General features: G+C 47.8%; 1 protein-coding gene across 7 annotated transcripts; it reads left to right on the top strand.

Moving 5' to 3' along the window:
- Positions 1-124: 124 nt before the first annotated feature.
- LOC122381135 (isoleucine--tRNA ligase, cytoplasmic-like) lies at positions 125-19,003 on the top strand. 7 transcript variants are annotated; one of them, XM_043364983.1, is made up of 21 exons: positions 125-399; positions 5,880-6,208; positions 6,516-6,666; positions 6,936-7,124; positions 7,512-7,640; positions 7,989-8,137; positions 8,340-8,558; positions 9,292-9,509; positions 12,438-12,611; positions 12,973-13,170; positions 13,378-13,516; positions 14,040-14,216; positions 14,472-14,582; positions 14,796-14,897; positions 15,195-15,701; positions 15,957-16,109; positions 16,385-16,660; positions 16,929-17,044; positions 17,314-17,443; positions 17,718-17,890; positions 18,097-19,003. In XM_043364983.1, the coding sequence occupies exons 2-21, from the start codon at positions 5,933-5,935 to the stop codon at positions 18,317-18,319; spliced, it is 3,810 nt and encodes a 1,269-aa protein (XP_043220918.1). In that variant the 5' UTR covers positions 125-399; positions 5,880-5,932; the 3' UTR covers positions 18,320-19,003. The 7 variants fall into 7 exon arrangements, with proteins under 7 accessions (XP_043220918.1, XP_043220915.1, XP_043220916.1 ...); XM_043364980.1 differs by having other exon boundaries at positions 150-171; XM_043364981.1 differs by having other exon boundaries at positions 179-529.
- The last annotated feature ends 46 nt before the right edge of the window (positions 19,004-19,049 follow it).

The following is a 19,049-nucleotide window of genomic DNA, read 5'->3' as shown; positions in this document are numbered from 1 at the left end:
AATTATACGCTAGTACACCCTAGTGGCCGAAACGAAAGCATTACTTACAAAGATTACCGCTAGGGTACGCGATAGTTCGAAACAGCTGCGGCAGAATCGTCAACGACGATCCGGTCCTTTGGTTACTGTTCGTTCACGGCATTTGCGGGCGGCGCTTATCACGTGATATCTGTAAACTACAGCATAAATGGTTTTTTTTGAACTAATTTTGAAATCTTTTTTCTTTTTAATTGCATATTAGAATTAAAAAACTTAGGCAAAAACATTAAATTTTGTAAATTAGAAACAAAAAGTCATTTTTACTCCCAAAGTAAGCACATGACCAAAATGAAGCGGAAGCCTAAAACGCCCTAGGTCTCCATTGCCAAACGATCACTGATTCCCAGCTGTCGGCTTACGGTAAAATATTATTTATTTCGTCAGCGGAGAAGTGTGGTGTTGCGGTGCTGTGGAGGTGATTATTTGAAATTAGACGGGACAAAAGGGTGCCAGAAATATCATACAAAGCACACCTCATCTGTTAGACATAGTGAGTTCTTTAGGGCCCTCTTTTGTCTTAATATTTTCGTTTTCGGTACCTAGCTGATTTAATCGTCGTGGGTGTCATTGTGGGACACGTGGTCTGCAAGAGCCGGCGTGTCTGCAAGAGCGCATGGTTCATAGCATGTGTCTTATAGTATTTGAATCAGTTTTTTTTACAAACGCCATGCCTAGCCACAATAATAGTTTTGTTACAAAACTGTATAGGCGTTTTCCGATGCATTTTTAACCTCGTGCAAACTGCTCTATCCTTTTTCCGCTTTAACAATTGGTTATTATTGCTGCTTTGACCTCCTTTTCATTCCAGCTCTTACCTCATCTAGGTAGTCGTAAAGCAGGCTTCACACTTGTTTTTTGCAAACAAGGAGAGGTGGCAGGTGCTATACCCAGGGATGCCAGTTCAGTTGGTGACATACCAGGGAAATAAGCTAAAATTAGAGCACTCTATTTATTGCTCCTGCCCCATGTTGAAGAGATACCCCTAAAAGCGTGATCTTTTATCGGCCCTTACGCAGCAAGGCAGTAATTCTCAGACCGGTGGATGGTATCAATAGAAAGAGAATGCGTCAAGGATTAACATGAATTAATTAAAATAACATTAAAATGTTAATTAAGCGTGGAAATTAGTCCCAAACATAAGCTAATTATTGCTCCTACCTCGGCGACGGCGCTCCCCGCAGTCGGCGGAGAAGCTAAAATAAAAGCCACCATCCTCCTCCGTAAGTCAATTTTAGAGCGGCCGAGTGGGCCGATGCGGGGCCACCAAACTGAGGTGAGACGTGGCTAGTAATTGCAAACCGCGATAGAAATCAATATCTTAAGACGTACAATATGGGATGATTACTCTGAAGCTGGAGTGAAAGCATGAGTAGATTGCAAGAAACGAAATGCATAGATTGGTTGAATTATGTACCTACAATAGGCACAGCTCAGATGAAGCCATTTTTATGATGTTGACATATGACATAACCCTTCCTCTCCTCACCTATGACCTAAGTGCATTGGCAGTTACCGGCATAGTTTTGAGCACGAGTGCAATTCGCCATCGGACCGCAATACATGTTGCTAGGCTGCTGCAATTACAACGAACATACGAATACTGCCTTCATTTGTAGACGTTTATTTTTAGGCGGTCTTTGACGTGCAAGGGGGCATACCTGTCGACAACTTGAGTTTCTCCGAATTTCAAAAACTCCCAGAATTTCAATTCCTTATGCACTGTTGTAGGTACAGCTATGTTCACAAGTTTTCGTTTCCTCCTGTTCTAAAAAGGATGATATTTGTCGATTTCGTGCGTCGCTGATAGGAGGGTGCGTTTAATAATTAGGCCCAACGCTTTCTGCATCCGCGAGTACCTTCAAAAGGGAACAACAGTTTCCATTTATTACACTATGGGACATGTGACAAAATGACCACTGGAACACGCATGAAACGGAGCTCATATTCCTAAAAATGTCTACAATCACTTCTTTTCTGACACTATTAGCAAATACCATCTCAAGTTAGGTGGTTGACAGACAGTCAATGGAGATCTGGGGAGACTGAGTGATGCCAATTCACCACTTAACTGATAATGAGGGCCGAGGGAAGAGAAACATGCAACATGCACAACTGACAACTTGACAAGTGACAAAACACTACCACTATTGCGCAGTGCACAACCAAATTACAGCAGCCAGCCCAAAAAAAATGCTTTTGGTGGCTAATTGCAAAACAAGTCACTAATAAATGTCTTAGTTGCAGCTGAACACTGCACAATAATCACACTGTTCACACATTGAGTGAGATGCCACAGGTGGTTTGAATCACACTTTGGTTCAACTGCAAATCTGAAGTGTTGTCATGAGGTTCATGCCTCCATGATCACAGCACTTTGGTTGTGGTTGACATAACACTTGTAGTCTGCAGAGTTCCACATGAACTGCAGACACCTCATCTGGTGGTCTTCATGTTGCTCAACTTCTTCAGGAGGCAAATGTCGACCACCCAGCGGAAGCATGGTCCTGCAGAAAAGAAAGGTAATGCATAAGGTACAAACATTATCTGCTGAAACAGCTCCTTCTGTTGGCTGTTATTAAACTTTTAACATAGGTAACATAACAACATGTATTCTATGTATATTACATTTGTTGAAGAAAAATACTGCAGGCTATTTCAAAACCAGAAAATGAAATTATATTGTGGCATAATCCACCTGCTCAGCTATCAGTATCAAATAATAATTAATTTAATATTTGGCATATTCTATATAACACATTCATAGAATATTCTACTTCACGTCACAAGGACTCACAATCTTTCTGTTGGGTGTTTGATTGACGCATTAACTAAGTTTGTCTTAGGTTTTATTATTGCAAAAAATTCATATTGCATTATTGTATCAAAATACTGCCAGCAATAACAAAACAAGAACATGAAATGCCAATGAGCAAGCCCCCTTTCCTTAAAATGGATTACTTTGAAAGGAATTTTAGTTTCTTTTAAGGAAAAGGAGAAATGATTATCAGGTAATTATCAGAAAACCACTCAACCAGCAAGTGGCTGGGTGGTTTCACAGCAAACATCAAGCCAAAACATATGCTTACATCTATCTAACAATTGAGCCATTTGACTACTACAAGGATATGTGAGCAAAATAAGAATCCAATTATCCAATGTTGACTTCCTTGCAAAGTTTATGCCTTATTTTATGAAAATGTGTCACTAGAATATGATACTTATCATCGAATGTTATTTAGTTTACGATTTATTTCGATCGGAATGCACATGGAGTCCCACGCCATTTTCGTCGACGATGAATATGATCGTGTTTCATGAAGAGATAAGGGGTTTCAATGGTCTTTCAAAGCAATAATTTGATGCAAAAATTTGTAGGAAATAATATGAAGCTGGTTCAAATGGCCATCAACCATTTAAAACACCGAAAATACTCACAACTCCGTCCCGACGACCACGCAGCACCGCGCACGCCACACTACTGGCACAATGCCAAAACTGTTGTCACAGCGGAAATGTTTTTTTTTCTCGATTGCAATTGTGGAATTATTTATTAAACAGAAGATGATCTTTCCGAAAAACCGACTGATTTCATACACAGATGCATGGAAAATAAAAAAATCCCGGTAATTTTATTTGTATTGTTTTGTCGATTTTGACATGCTCCTAGTTTGCAGCCATATTTCGATATGTTCTACAGGGAGTTCAGAATTATTTCAGGACCAATCTTTTCCTCATTCATTTTCCCGTCGATCATGAAATTTTTAGAGCGGAACAATTGGTTTCCAGGCGGTCCGAGCGGTTTTCGTGAGAAGGGTGCAAAAATCGGCGTCATTTTTAGAGCCTCGACACCAGCTCAACACAGGACCCTATGGGAGACGGTGAAGTAGCGGGAGCAATAAATAGAGTGCTCTAATTTTAGCTTATTTCCCTGGTGTGTCACCGACTGAGTTGGGGAAACTACGAGGAGCCAAACAAAAATTGGATTAGCCAATCAACGGCTGGAGTGGGCGGGGCGATGACCATATATGGTCATAAAATCAGACAACTTCATCTTTTCAATGAATTTCAGCATTCAAATGAAAAAATAAGGCATAATAATGTTTTTTAACCACACAAGACCTACACTCACCCGGTGCATAATTAACTGGCGGCTCTAAATCGCAGAGTTACAACGCAAGGTCAAACCGTGATTGGCAAATATGGCGGATTGAAACAGACGCGCCAAGAAATGTAAGCAGTACCGTGGTTTAAAAATGCCACTATTTTTATTATTTTGTTTATGGTTTTTCTAATTGTAGTTAAGTTATTATTTAAGAATTAAATATTTTTGTTTATTGTAATTAAATTAAATCTTTTAACAATTTTCTTTCATAAAACCAATCCATTTATTGAATGGCCAGCTGATTGTGACGCCCAGAACCTGCAGAAAAGCCGTTTTCCTATCGCCATTTTCGAGTCAATTCGCCGAATGTAATCAAATCACACTAATTCCTAGTGAAAAATGGAAGCCTTTTCTCTCCAATAAGTGGATGCGATACCGCAAGTACCGGCTTGTTATACCGTTTTTCACCCTTAGTAGCGGGGGCTGCATTTATGCCCATATATGGTCATCAAAAGTCCATTTATTGACCAATCCATTTTTTGACATTCGCCTCGTAGTTTCCCCAACTGATGCTTTCTAGTTTCTAATAAATCCAAATCAAACCTAACCAAACCTGACCTAACCTTACCTACAACCTAAAACCTACAACCCCAGACCTACAACGTAAAACCTACAACCTACAACCTAACCTACAGTGCCTCTCCTTAATTGCAAAAAAAACAAGTGTGACGCCTGCTTTACTACTACCCCTTGTCTATCCTCCTTGCAATTTTTTCTTATCCCAAAATATTTTTTCTCTGGAAGGGTTAAGTAGACACAAATATTAACAGGTTCCTGAACTCCACCTTCATCAACCTTGCCACCTGTGTCAGCTGCCACCTAAATCCAGTTATTTTTTTAATCACCATGGAATACTGGTGATGATTAACACCAAGAGAGCAGTTACTGCGCAGGATGGAATCAATAAAAGCTGCAGGAAGCAATCTGTGAGCAAGAAAACCATGTTATTCATGGTTTCTACTTTCTATTGGCCATGCTGACTGCTATGATATGCTACACTACATTTTATGAATATGATAAGTAATTGCAATAGTCCTTACTGATCAAAAGAGCTGTCATGTGTCATGTGATGAAATAACACTGCTGTGCCAATGCTGACATGCAAAAATAAGTCAACCTTCTCATTACCCACCTATAATTGCCAGTCACAGACAGGACAATAGGTTTTACTTGGCATGATCCTGATTCCTGGATCCAGCCTGCAGGCCAGTTAACCCTGAGGTCTAGCTCATTAGGTTCGATCCTGAATCCAGCTGACAGGCTGGAGAGTAGGGCATGCCCACTACTGCTCTAGACCATGTCATCCTTGATACCATGGTGTGTTGACCACTATCAAGCCTTAAGTTTTATATCATTTGGTTGTCTTCTAATCAAGCTGCTCAGTTCAGGTATTCCAGAATCTGCTGAAAGATGGACAATTACAAAACAGCCCACAATATAAACTTGAACACTTTTGAATATTTGCTACTTTGTTGGTTTGTTAGATAATTAAATTATGAAAGTTAGATTATATTTTTTGAAATATTACCATGTAATATTAGGCATATTCAGATGGTTACTATCCTTATAAAATTAACAATATAAGGCTAAAGGTAGGCGCTAGCATCAACTCCAAGAATGGTCATAATTATATCTGACCTCTGATCACCACTTTTGACCCACCATCCATGATCCCCAGGTGGTAGTACTCTGTCATAGTCTCTCAACCAGCGAGACACCACTGCCACCGCCATGGCACAGCCGGTGCCGGAGCAGATCAGCTTCCCGGCTGAGGAGGAGAAGATGCTCGCCCTCTGGAAGGAGATAGACGCCTTCCAGACGTGCCTGCGCCAGTCGCGCGGCCGGCCGCGCTTCTCGTTCTACGACGGGCCGCCGTTCGCCACCGGCCTGCCGCACTACGGACACATCCTGGCTGGCACCATCAAGGACATTGTGACCCGATACGCCCACCAGAGCGGCTTCCACGTGGAGCGCCGCTTCGGCTGGGACTGCCACGGCCTGCCGGTGGTGAGTGCGGGGAGGGCTGGGGCGCAGCGATTGTGCGAATTGTCCGGGGCTGAGAGTGCATGTCAACGCGTTACGTCTTACGTCGGTGTTTGTAATTGTTTTGCAATGATAGTTCCCATTTCATTAATTCACTATAATCTATAGTTGTGTTGCTCCATGAACCTCCTAACCGATTCGAATACACGGTTGTCGTCTGTCATTCCCAGCTCACAGACATTAAACACCCACTGCCGCCTCTGCCGTTATTTATCACACTTTTTTGCATATGTCAGACCATCCCAGTCTCACAGTCATCTATCATTGTCAGGAGTATGAAATCGACAAGACGCTGGACATCCGTGGTCCGGACGACGTGGCCAAAATGGGCATTGACAAGTACAACGCCGAGTGCCGAAAGATCGTCTCCCGGTATGCGCACGAATGGGAGGCCTGCGTCGGACGCATGGGACGCTGGATCGGTGAGTAGAAATAACTGGTGATTAGAATTAGTTAGACGAGAAGAGGAGGCCACTCGAATCATGGTGCCCTCTTATTGCATCATGTGTCAAAGGACTGAGGAGTATGTATTTATTTGTTGGGCTTTCGGACAAATCAACGTTTTCGAACATATTGAAAAATTACTGCTTAAAATCGTCAAAGTGATGCAAAAATACAACATTACCAATTCATTTAACTATTTATCTCGTTAATAAACGTATCATAATTTCCACCTCTACGCCTCCGGCAGATTTCCGTAACGACTACAAGACTCTCTATCCGTGGTACATGGAGAGCATCTGGTGGGTATTCAAGCAGCTCTTCACCAAGGGCCTGGTTTACCGCGGCTTCAAGGTGATGCCGTATTCCACCGGCTGCAACACGCCGCTCTCCAACTTCGAGTCCGGCCAGAACTACAAGGACGTGGTCGACCCGGCAGGTATGCCGTCAGGAGACTGTTGCGATCAAAGATATTGGTAACGGTTTGATGTCGCTGCGGGGAAGCGTTGGTATGGAAGGAAACGCACTGATAACTTTGAAATGCCATTGAAAACGTAAAGTCGCATCTTCCGAACGATGCTCTTCAGTTTGGAGTGCGAGTTCCAAAGCCGTGGCTTCTCGGAGCTACGAACCGTGGTGGAGGTTACGATACGACATGCTATGCTCGCAACTGAGATAACGAAGTGTCGATAAAATAGCATCGGCTGGCATCCATCGACTATGGAAGCTTCTCATGTATACCCAGACCACCCATCGTTCCTTGTTCATTTGTTCCCTTCATCCGGCGCCTGTTTCCTCACCACCCTCTTTCTGTCTCATGCCGCAGTGACGGTGAGTTTTCCGCTGGAGGACGAGCCGGATGTCAGTATGCTCGCCTGGACGACCACGCCGTGGACGCTGCCCAGTAACCTGGCGCTCTGCGTACACCCAGAGCTCGACTACGTCCAGATCCAGGGTAAGACGGGAGTGAGAGCGTTCTTGTTTAGTGGTGAGAGGGCAGGGTGGAAACCGGTGATATTGTGTGGCGTCCGAGTTTTGATACTGTTGGTATTCTAGAAGTAATTGTTTTCCTTCATGGGCAAGAGTGTCTGCAACGCGACAGTTTGAAGTAAATTGTTAGAAAGTAATTGATGTCTTCTCATGTCATTTCCTGAGGTCGTTTTTTTTTTCAAGCTACATGGAATGATGTCAATTCCATCCAACTGAAACGCCCCGTTTTCGTCATTTCTGTAATAGAATGCGCTCCAATTACATCATTTGCCCGAATGAAAGCGCTCCACTGACATCGTTGTTCACCCCGCAGAGAAGCAGTCTGGGAAAAAGTACATCATGATGGAGGCCCGCCTGTCGTCCATGTACAAATCAGAGGACGACTACACCGTGATGAAAAAGATGAAGGGCTCCAAGCTGAAGGGCAGGCCATACAAGCCACTCTTCAACTACTTCGAGAAGGTAGGCTGAAGGGACATAGTGAAGGTCCGTTGTCATGACATTATTTGTGCATAAAGACGCACGAGGGATCAGGGATAACATCCCTGCCGAGCCTATTTGTCTATTAGTGTAGACGCACGCTACACTGCTAACAGTGTATGGTACCTAGGCTATCTGACCATATGTCACAGCCGTCTGACCACATCTGTCTCTCCTCCCGCAGATGAAGGCGTCGGGCGCGTTCCACGTGCAGACGGACACCTACGTCACGGAGGAGTCCGGCACGGGCGTGGTCCACCAGGCGCCCTACTTTGGCGAGGACGATTACCGGGTGTGTCTGGCGGCCGGCATCATCACCAAGGACATGGAGATGGTGTGCCCGGTGGACGCCAGCGGCAGGTTCACCGAGCCCGTCACACACTTCAAGGGACAGTACGTCAAGGTACGGATGGCGGTGTGGGGAAATGGAGCCGAGGTATTCTGGTAAACTAATGAGTTTTGTGAATGCTGATAAGTAGTTTCGTTCTTGCGTGTTGACAATTCAGTGTCTTTTCCGCTCCAATAAACGGGTTTTGTTAATGCCGCTCAATCTCATTCTTGCCAGCTGTTGATAATTTGGCTCCTTATCGCCACTGTCATGCTTCTGAGTTACGTCTTAACTCTTAGCACAAATCATTTAAATCTTAGCTGAATACCGTGCCGCGGCCTGCCCTGGATACCGGGTGTCCAATGACCCGGCTGACCCTCCGGCCGGCGGCTATAGTACCAGAGTCGGCAGTCCGACGAACGGGCCAGACGTCGCCCGGACGCCTTCGTACGACCGACCTCAAACGGAAACACGAATAATATTGTTTCCACGATAATTTACTAGTAACTCCCTACCTCGTGAACGAGTAGCCCCCTAAAGAGTGAACGACTTGAAATGAATGAAACTCCCAATAAATGAATGAGTGCATGTGTCTTTCAACAAAGTGAAGTATTTCGTGCAACGTTTATTATAATGGTCGTCTCGAACATAGTTCATGTCTAATGAGATTACTGCTGTTTTGTACTCGCAATTCTCAATGCATATTGTCTACTTGTCTCAACTGATACGACAGTTGAACATTGCCCAAGCAGTCGTACCATTGTGACGTTCCATCACCGAATGACGTCACCCTTTCGTTCTCCATCAGGACGCCGACAAGAACATCGTGAAGCACCTGAAGGAGGCGGGCCGGCTGGTGGTGTCCGCCACGTGCAAACACAGCTACCCGTTCTGCTGGCGCTCCGACACACCGCTCATCTACAAGGCGGTACCTTCGTGGTTCGTGCGCGTGGAGCACATGACCCAGGAGCTGCTGAAGAACAACAGCCAGACCTACTGGGTGCCCGACTTCATCAAGGAGAAACGGTGGGTGATGCGGCTGCCGACAATGATCAAACGATGGCCATTGCAGGGAACGCTGCTTGGACAATCGGTTTGTAGTCATTCCGTAAGACTAGCAATATGCTCGAAGTGTTCATTCGGTTACTTGTGAGTTGCTTGTTGTTTTTCTTAATACCGCTCCGTTTTGTCTACCTGTCGGGTATTCGGCATATATTCTGCCTCTGGGGCATTCCACGATAGATCGTACCACTTTTTTCCAATTTGATACCCTCATCTCTCGGATTTTAACGATAATTGGTCTAAGGGGTAATCAGGGGCTCTGAATCCTCCTGTAACAATTTCAGGCTTATCAGATGAGTGGTTTTTGAGTTATAGTGTATAACATGTTTTGGATCTTGCGTTGCAGCCCCAAGTTTGGCGGGCTGTAACTCTAAGACGGATAATCCAAATGCCAAATGCTATACGGCATTGAGCTTGCATTGAAACAAAGAATAATATGCATTTTTTAAAATTTTGAAATATATACTATTTTTGATATATAACACCTCAAGTTTCCTTTCATTTACATTTTTATGCCTTTGGGACCAATTTTTTTTTGAATTTTTATTTACTTAAAAACATTTTTGGATCATTTTTAAGTAGTATGCAAAAAATTAGGAAGGTGATCTTTCTATAAATGTACATATTTTGCGTCACCGTAATGGTCTCGAATTGTGATTTCGGAAGAGAGCCTACAAATGGTGTGGTAAAGCTGCCTAGTGACATCACTGGTTACTGAAAGTTCAATTGAAGTCATTTTTGCCTCACTTTTGCATTGTTGACCTTGCGTGACGTCATTCGTACGTCACTAGGGTCATAAGAGTTTTTCGTCAATAACTCTCGATCAAATTGAGCTAGAGAGACGGGAAGGCTACCAATGGACTCGGGAAGACCTTGCGAATCGAATGATGTGCAAAATGATCCCATTCACCTAGCTTCGTGGCCTGACCCGACTGTTAACCATCTCTGTAGCGGCGCTGTTTGTCCAGCGCCGCGCTGGTTGGCTTTGCCGCGGACTCGGGGCGGTCACGTGATGCCCGGGGGCTGGCTGCCGGCTGGGCCGCCCGGTCGGGGCGCGGAGCCAAATACACGGCAGTGTGCTTACCCGAGGTCAGCGACTTAAGCTGGCTTCACCAGAACAAACAGTATACCATTCGACGCGCCGGAACTAGGCAAACACAAAGATGCTAAAATCGCGGCTCTGCGACCATTTGTTGCGAAGTTATCTATCAAAAACCGGACCCGTAATTTTGGGTCACTTGAAATGACCTCAGGGGTCACCAATGAACCCGAGACCTTAAAATGTGGTATCATTCGATGCATCTTGTAACGGCGCACATGCTCGTTTTTTCCGCAAGGTTCTAGCTCCATTAGAGGCGAAACGGCGAGCTGGGGTCGTACCGACCCCCGGGAAACCCATTTTGTATACATTTAAATGAGGATGTTATAGAAAGAACACCTTTCTAATTTTTTGCAAGTCGATTTTAACCCTATTAGTGGCAGGGGGGGGGGGGGTTGTTTTCATCCACCCCTCAGGTTTTTCGGGAATATCTCCGAAACCGCTGAAGCTACGATGCTGAAATTTTTTGACTTTTCCTAAAACTAAATTGGGCACATTCCCTGAAAATTTCAAGTTCATAACTTTACCAGGGGCGGCTCCAGAGCACTGGGAATTGGGGGGTCCTATTCGTGAAGCGAGTCATTTGGGCGATGATCACGATGCTGATGTATTATAACTGTATGCACCAGTTTTATCATGTGATAACATATACAAAGTTATTGTGCATCCTCTTTTGACACGTTTTTGCTATAATAGGCGGATCCAGGCGTCCAAAAAGGGGGGTTATGTTTTACCTCCCAACATAGGTGCCCTGACACCGCCTATGCATGACCAATACAATTGTAGTCGTTCTCTCATAAGAAAATTGTAACATAACAAGACCATTACCACCCTTTTTAGAAACAGCACCAACAAAAACCTTATTTACTATACTTTTTGTGTACCCCCAATCTCAATGATCTGTATCCGCCTATGATTTTTGAAAATGCATATTTTTAGGATCCATGTGAATTCCTGGTTCATTCTCTATCGATCGGCAAAAGTTGCGTTAAGATTGGTTCAGAAACCTGGCCGTGATAAACAGTCTAAAATGTATCTGCAATTTGCCCGTTTTACCCCCCTCAACCCCCTTTTGACATTTTCTTAATTTTTATTTTTTAGAAATGTAGATCACGTTGAGCGAAATCGAATGCCGTTTGAATTTTGAAAATCGGCCCGTTAAATCTCGAGATATCAAGGGGGGGGGTCGTAAACAGCCCCCCCTGCCACTAATAGGGGTAGCCAAGAGCCTGCCACTAATAGGGTTAAAGGACCTGAGATTTATTTTGAAGAAATAAAAATGGCAAAAATTTTGGTCCCAAGGGCCATTATAGACAATTTAAAAAAATGCTACGACTTTTTTTCAATATGCAAAGCTTTTCTTTCCAATTTTAAAAATACTGTATTTATCTTTGATTCATCGTTAGTTCAAAGCTGTTTACCGTTTGTTGCTTGCTTAGCTCGTTTTTGAGTTATAGCTCATCAAATTCACCCTTACAATCTAAAGTTTAGAAAATATTATGCAATGTAACTCAAAAAGTTTTCATCTGAGAAGTCTGATATTTTGGCAGGTGTTTTTGGAGCCTATGATTACCCATTGTACCAATTTTCATTCAAATCTGAGAGATGAGGGTGACGGGCCTGGTACGATCTATCGTGGAATGCCCCCTCTACCACTGGTCTCTGAGTTCCGTAACAAAACATGTCACCAAAACAAACCACAAACAAACCAGGACCAGTGGAAGCATTGTCATTTGCAAATATTTCGCGTCAGCTGTCGAGTGACGCCCTGCTCCCTCGGTTCGCTCCGCCAGGTTCGGTAACTGGCTGCGTGACGCGCGCGACTGGGCCATCTCCCGTAACCGGTACTGGGGCACGCCGATCCCGCTCTGGGTCTCTGAAGACATGGAGGAGGTGGTCTGCGTGGGCAGCATCGAGGAGCTGCAGAGGCTCACCGGTGTCACCGTCGACGACCTGCACAGGGAGATGTGAGTCGGCGGTGCGGAGGTGGGGGAGGGAGGCTGGAATCCGCGGGATCGGAAGTGAGCGAGAAGAGCTGGCATACATCGTGGACGGTTCACCTAGAATGGAACTATGATTAATGGTAGTTTCCCGAATTCCAGAATTCATTGTTATTTGATTTTTAGATGTTTTGCTGTGAATGGCCTGATTCACTTATGCGAAATAAATATGTCGAGTGCCTCTCTGGTTTCCATTCTGTGTTCGATAGACTGCTGCTTAGCCTGTAACTTCATTTCAAGCCAGTTCATGCTAGGTACTGACTAGTAGCTTGTCTTCGCCACCCTTGCTGTGATACTGGTCACCGAACCCTGCCCTCTCCCCTGGCAGCGTGGACAAGCTGACGATTCCGTCGCGCCGGCCGGGCCAGCCGCCGCTGCGGCGCGTCACCGAGGTGTTCGACTGCTGGTTCGAGTCGGGCTCGATGCCGTACGCGCAGGCGCACTATCCGTTCGAGAACCGGCGCCAGTTCGAGGACTCGTTCCCCGCCGACTTTGTGGCAGAGGGCATCGACCAGACCCGCGGATGGTGAGTACTGAGTACCGTAAGAGGGATAGAAAGGCGCAGTGGGATGACCGTGAGGATGTGGTTAGACTGTCTTTTTAGTTCTGGTAAACTCTAGAGCTCTGATGATTCTGCCCATGCCTGATTCATGATTGTGGAAATAGGTATTAGGCCGAGACACATGCTGTCGATGTTCCAAGTTGACGCCAACCTACCTCCTCCCTCGGCCAGGTTCTACACTCTGCTGGTGCTTTCGACGGCGCTGTTCGACAAGCCGCCGTTCAAGAACCTGATCGCCAACGGCATGGTTCTGGCCGCCGACGGACAGAAGATGTCCAAACGGAAGAAAAACTACCCCGACCCGATGCTGGTGAGATTGGGGCTAGAAGGGTCAACTGAGGGGTATAACTGTCATTGAGGCTTACAACGAGGTGATAAGGGCCTGTGTTCACCCGGTGTTGTTACTCTTTTAGGACGTGTTACGTAAGTGTTTCAGCATCTGTCGATGCCGGCTGTATATACGTGGCCCTGTGTGTTGTGTTGTGGTGGGGGCTTTGTGAAGTATGTTCTGCCGCGGCCTGCCCTGGGTACCGGGTGTCTTATGACCCGAGTGACCCTCCGGCCGGCGGCTATAGTAGCAGAGTCGGCAGTCCGACGAACGGGCCAGACGTCGCCCGGACGCCTTCGTACGACCGACCTCAAACGGAAACACGAATAAGATTGTTTGAATGTTTCTGCAATGCACAGTGCACTCTGCCTGACTTGACGTCCATGCATTGGTCTCAGGATGGCAGCTCGGAGTGGTGCCAACCATTATTCTATGAATTATCACCTCCTGCAGACATTGCGTTACTCGAGTGTCTAGAGAAGGACTTCTTTATTTCCGTCTACAGATCGTGGAGCGGTACGGCGCTGACGCGCTCCGTCTGTACCTCATCAACTCGCCAGTGGTGCGCGGCGAGAGCCTGCGCTTCAAGGAGGAGGGCGTGCGGGACGTGCTCAAGGACGTCTTCCTGCCCTGGTACAACGCCTACCGCTTCCTCGTGCAGAACGTGCACGGCTTCGAGAAGGTGCTTGCGAGGAGCTGGGATTCTTGGGGTCGTGCTGGATCGTTATGATTCTTTAAAAATGAGAGATAGGGATACTAGGATAATGAATCGCAAGGTGATTTTCGAGCTGTGATGTGTGAGTACTGAGTAGGGTGAAGTAAATGATCGTAGGGTATGGGAATGGACATCGACTGTCAACAGTAAAAGTCTCATTGGTGGCTTGAACGTTCCCTACGCTCCCTGTTTTCGTTTCTAAGTGTCGCCTGTCGTCCTCAGGACACGGGTGAGAAGTTTATGTACGACGAGGGTAAGGTGGTGCCGTCGACCAACCTGATGGACCGCTGGATCGTCTCCTTCACACAGTCGCTGCTGCTCTTCGTCAAACAGGTGAGGAGCGGCTAACGGGAACTGTGATGGTGGCTTGAGGGAGAAAGGAGGCTGCTCATATTTGTAGCCCATCTGTTTGCTACACAGTTGGCGGGCTAGGTATGTGTAGATGCTGGACAAGTTATTAACATAAAGACGTCGAATGTATAGGAGAGCTGTTATATTGCTTTGTTTACCGTTTTATCATGTTCACCTCCTGTGTTCGTGTTACAGGAGATGGCGGCGTACCGCCTGTACACTGTGGTGCCCCGGCTGGTCAAGTTTGTCGATAACCTGACCAACTGGTACGTCAGGATGAACCGCAAACGGCTGAAGGTGAGAAACCACTGAAACGAAATGTTCAGCTCAGGTGCATGTTTTCCGGTGATGTTTATAATTTTGGACACGAAGCTGCTAAACGTTTCAACCTGAACCTGTAGCTGGCAGACTTTTTCAACAAGCAGTCCTTACATATGCACTTTATGGAAAACCTAAAAGCTGTGCATTCGAGTTTTATATTATTTCTATCTGTACGTTTCTGATGACTCAACTGTGTTGTGACTTGTAAGCCGCTGCATACTATGTCAATAACGTCTGCCAGGTCTCGCGTCTCATGCGCTCTCCGATCGGCAGGGCGAGGGCGGCGCGGACGACTGCCGGGACGCGCTCAACACGCTCTTCTCGGTGCTCTTCTCCATGTGCCGGGTGATGGCGCCCTTCACCCCCTTCCTCACCGAGACCATGTACCAGAACCTGCGGCACCTGAGCAGCAGCGCCGAGGTGGCCTCCGTGCACTACCTCTCGCTGCCCGAGGCACGCCAGGAGCTCATCGACGCCGTCATCGAGCGCTCCGTCAGCCGCATGCAGGCCATCATCGAGCTGGGACGCATCATCCGAGACCGCAAGACGATGCCGGTCAAGTACCCGCTGCCCGAGGTGGTGGTGATCCACGCGGACGCGGCGGTGCTGGGTGAGCTGGAGCCGCTCGTTGGCTATGTGATGGACGAGCTGAACGTGCGCAAGGTGACGCGCTCGGGCGACAAGGACCGCTACGGCGTGCAGCTGCGCGCCGAGCCCAACCACCGCACGCTGGGCGCCCGGCTCAAGGGAGACTTCAAGGCCGTCATGGCCGACGTGAAGGTATGGTGGTGAAGAGGTTCGGTTCCTCGGGCGGAGTTTGTGCCGCATATGTTGCCAATTAGTGCCTCATACATCATTCTGGCACTCAATACTCATCCTTTCACGAATCGACTTCTGAGTCTGGTTATTGGAACAACTATGATTGAGGTGACTCATTTTACAACTGACTTTGCGTCCATTGTCGTAAATTGGTTATTAACTGACCCCTTCACCCCATCTCGCGTTTTCACACCATTTCCCTCTCTCGTCCCCCAGGCGCTGGACGACGCTGCTCTGCAGAAGTTCCTGGACAGCGGCTCGCTGACGCTGCGGGGTCACCAGCTGACCCCGGAGGACGTGCACGTGCGGTACAGCGCCGACGGGCCGGCCGCCGCCGCCAGCCACTACGAGGCGCACTCCGACAACGACGTGAGTCGACGGCCGATTGGAGTCATCGGAGGGACTGGGGCGGAGCAGAGTCGTCTTACTGACCGTATGACGGAGACTCGTTGATTGGAATATCTGTTTATCCAGTCAGTGAAAAGTGTGGTATGCATCAGTGCAGACTGCAGAATATATTTGTTAGAAGTCATGAACAGCAGTGGCGTCACCAATACGATGAATCAATATTCCACGACAGTCATACCAGCATGACGGATCTTTGGTGCCTAGCAATAATGTTACACTCTTTTATCCTGCTGCAGATCCTGGTGCTGCTGGACACGACGCCGGACCAGTCGATGCTGGACGAGGGCATCGCCCGTGAGATCATCAACCGGGTGCAGAAGCTGCGGAAGAAGGCCTCCCTGGTGCCGACCGACGCCATCACGGCCTACTACGGCGTGTCGCCGGCCGAGGGCGAGCTGGCGCGCGTGGCCGCCTCCCACCAGACGTTCATCGAGGGCACTCTGAAGGCGCCGTTCCGACCCGCCGTCAGCCGCACGGGCGCCGGACCGGCCATCATCGAGGAGACTACTGACGTGAGAGACGAGAGGGAGGGGAGAAAGACATGAATACGAGCATTGTAGTAGGTCTGCTGAGTGAACGAAATGGTTTTAGCGTGTCGTCCTTTCCTAGTGAAATGGCTACCGACATGATGACATGTTGACCTCGAGACCGTCGATCACTCTGTCATGATGTCGATGACAGTCGATAACAGTTATGACAGTCGATGACATCAGAACCGTCAATCATTCCCTGGCTTGTCGGTATGAAGCCCTTCAAACACTCTCATTTTCCTCCATTCAGGTGAAGGGCGCCAAGCTGGCGGTGTCACTGGTGGCCGGTTTTTGCGCCGACTGGACGGTACAGTCAGAGGCGGGCGAAGCGGGATCGGCCGGCGACGGAGCGCAGCCGTTCTGCAGGTGAATAGGGTACCATCGTTCAGCACAGGCCGGGGTCGAGCGTGCCGCTCTAAGGAATCTTGCTCTTTATGAGATGAGTCATGGATTTCCTTCAAACGGTTCATCATGCTATAAAAACTGTGCGTGAAGTAGAATGATAATTTCATGATGAAGTAATTTTAAGGTTACGTTCTTCAGTTGGTTTAGTTAGTGCGAGGCAGTGATTGTAAACATGAACCGCTGAAATTTTTCCCATGCACTAACAGTCTGGGTGCGTTATCCTCCCTCAGTTACGTGAACCTGGAGCTGATGGACACTGAACCGATCAACGGCGCCCGCTCACCGCTGGCCACTGTACTGCTGGAGAACCCGGCCGGCGAGAACCGGCTGTCGGTGGAACAGCTGGTGACGGAGGCCCAGGTCAGTACTGAGGGACGGGGAGGGGCGGTCGATAACCTCTTAAACGGAACCAGCAGATGACTGTAGAGATGAGCTTCTACGAGTTTTTTTTCATCTGGAAGGAACAATGAAAAGTGATGTCTGAGGAGACGTTATACTTAAAAAGACTATGGGACATTTTATTCCTTTTTTGTAGCATTCTGTACTCCTTACGAATTTCTGTCCTCTTGGGCCCGTTCCTCGGCCTCTCGGCGACCACCTGCAGTCAGCCCTAACGCTCCCCGTTCCTGTTCAGGTGGTGTTTGGCCAGCAGCGGAGGAAGGTGTTCATCTACGACGGCCCGGAGGCCGCGCGGGAGGTCACCTCTCTGGACGGCCTGTCCGGACGCACCCTGTACGTGTACACCCGGCCCGACAAGACGGAGAGGAGGCCCGCCTCGTGTCCACGACAGGCGCAGCCCCAGGCCAGGTGTGAAAACGGAAGGCTTGAGTTAGAACTGAAGGGGGGGTGGGCGTACATGTGGTCCGGCTTCAGTAAGAAACGGTTTGCATATTACGGGATGTTATGTTATTGCCTCTCACGAGATTCATGCTTCTTATAGCGCTCCAAGCGTCTAAATATATTTTGGTGCCCATTCCTGAAATTAATGTTCACCTTTTTTCCGTTCGTTGCAGGTTCGTGAACGTGCAGAACGGCTCTCGGCGGGCCACGCTGCTGGTGGAGAACCCCCGCGGCAGCTTTGTGCTGGACGGGGCCGGTGTGGGCCGTCGGGCGGGCGCGCTGCTCGGTCTCAGCACCCCGGCCACCCTCAGCCGGTCCGAGGGAGGTGCGCCGCTGCCCGCCAACGCCGACGTCGCGGCAATGAACGGCCAGACTCTGTTCGTCTGCAAACGTTAGCGCCGCGACCGGCAGCACTAGCGAATGGGGCGCGATGCGGTGTGTCGAACTGAACCAGTCTTCATTGGGGAGAGGGGTCGTCAATGGGGTGGGGCTGTTCATTGGCGAGAGAATCGAAAGATGGGTTTGGCTGTTCGGTGAGCAGTCTGTCTTTTGTTTTACGAGCCCGCGGCTGGGTGTATTAGAAGTTCGTTGTGTGATTCGACTTTGGACTCTGTCTGGGAGGAACAAGACCAAAGCGTGGACGCTCCCTCGTACTTGAAACGGAACTGAACGATGCCGTTGTGCGCGTAGCGGGGCCCGGGTGAAATCTGATGTGGGACGAAAAGCCAGCCTTTGCAAGAGAGATATTTATTCTGACTACGGTGTCGTATTTGGGACGGGGACGCGCAGGAGGGCCGTCCAGGGGGTGGGCGGTTCGCGTTTGTCGGTTTGACCCGTGTGTTTCGTGTCTGTTCGACTGTGGATGGATCAGCGGGAGTGGTGGAACTGCTCCGGCGGTGTCGGTGGTGATCCTCGACCTCTGGCGAAACTGTGGTTGTGCTTTTTAACGCCCCGTCCCATCTGAACGATACGCGATGGCTTACAGCTCAAGGCATTCTTACGTGAATATTGATCTAGGTTCGGTTATGGCCCCGCGTGACGAAGTTATTTGTTGTTTCTAATATAGCTCCCCAGAGTGAATGTCGATATCGTTTAAATCTACCGCAAACACATCAAGTTTTAAATT

Source organism: Amphibalanus amphitrite, unplaced genomic scaffold, assembly GCF_019059575.1.
Source record: "Amphibalanus amphitrite isolate SeventyFive unplaced genomic scaffold, NRLGWU_Aamphi_draft 000114F_arrow, whole genome shotgun sequence".
Taxonomy (NCBI): domain Eukaryota; kingdom Metazoa; phylum Arthropoda; class Thecostraca; order Balanomorpha; family Balanidae; genus Amphibalanus; species Amphibalanus amphitrite.
The sequence above is the reverse complement of the archived record's forward strand: the minus strand, read 5'-3'. Positions and strand labels throughout refer to the sequence as shown.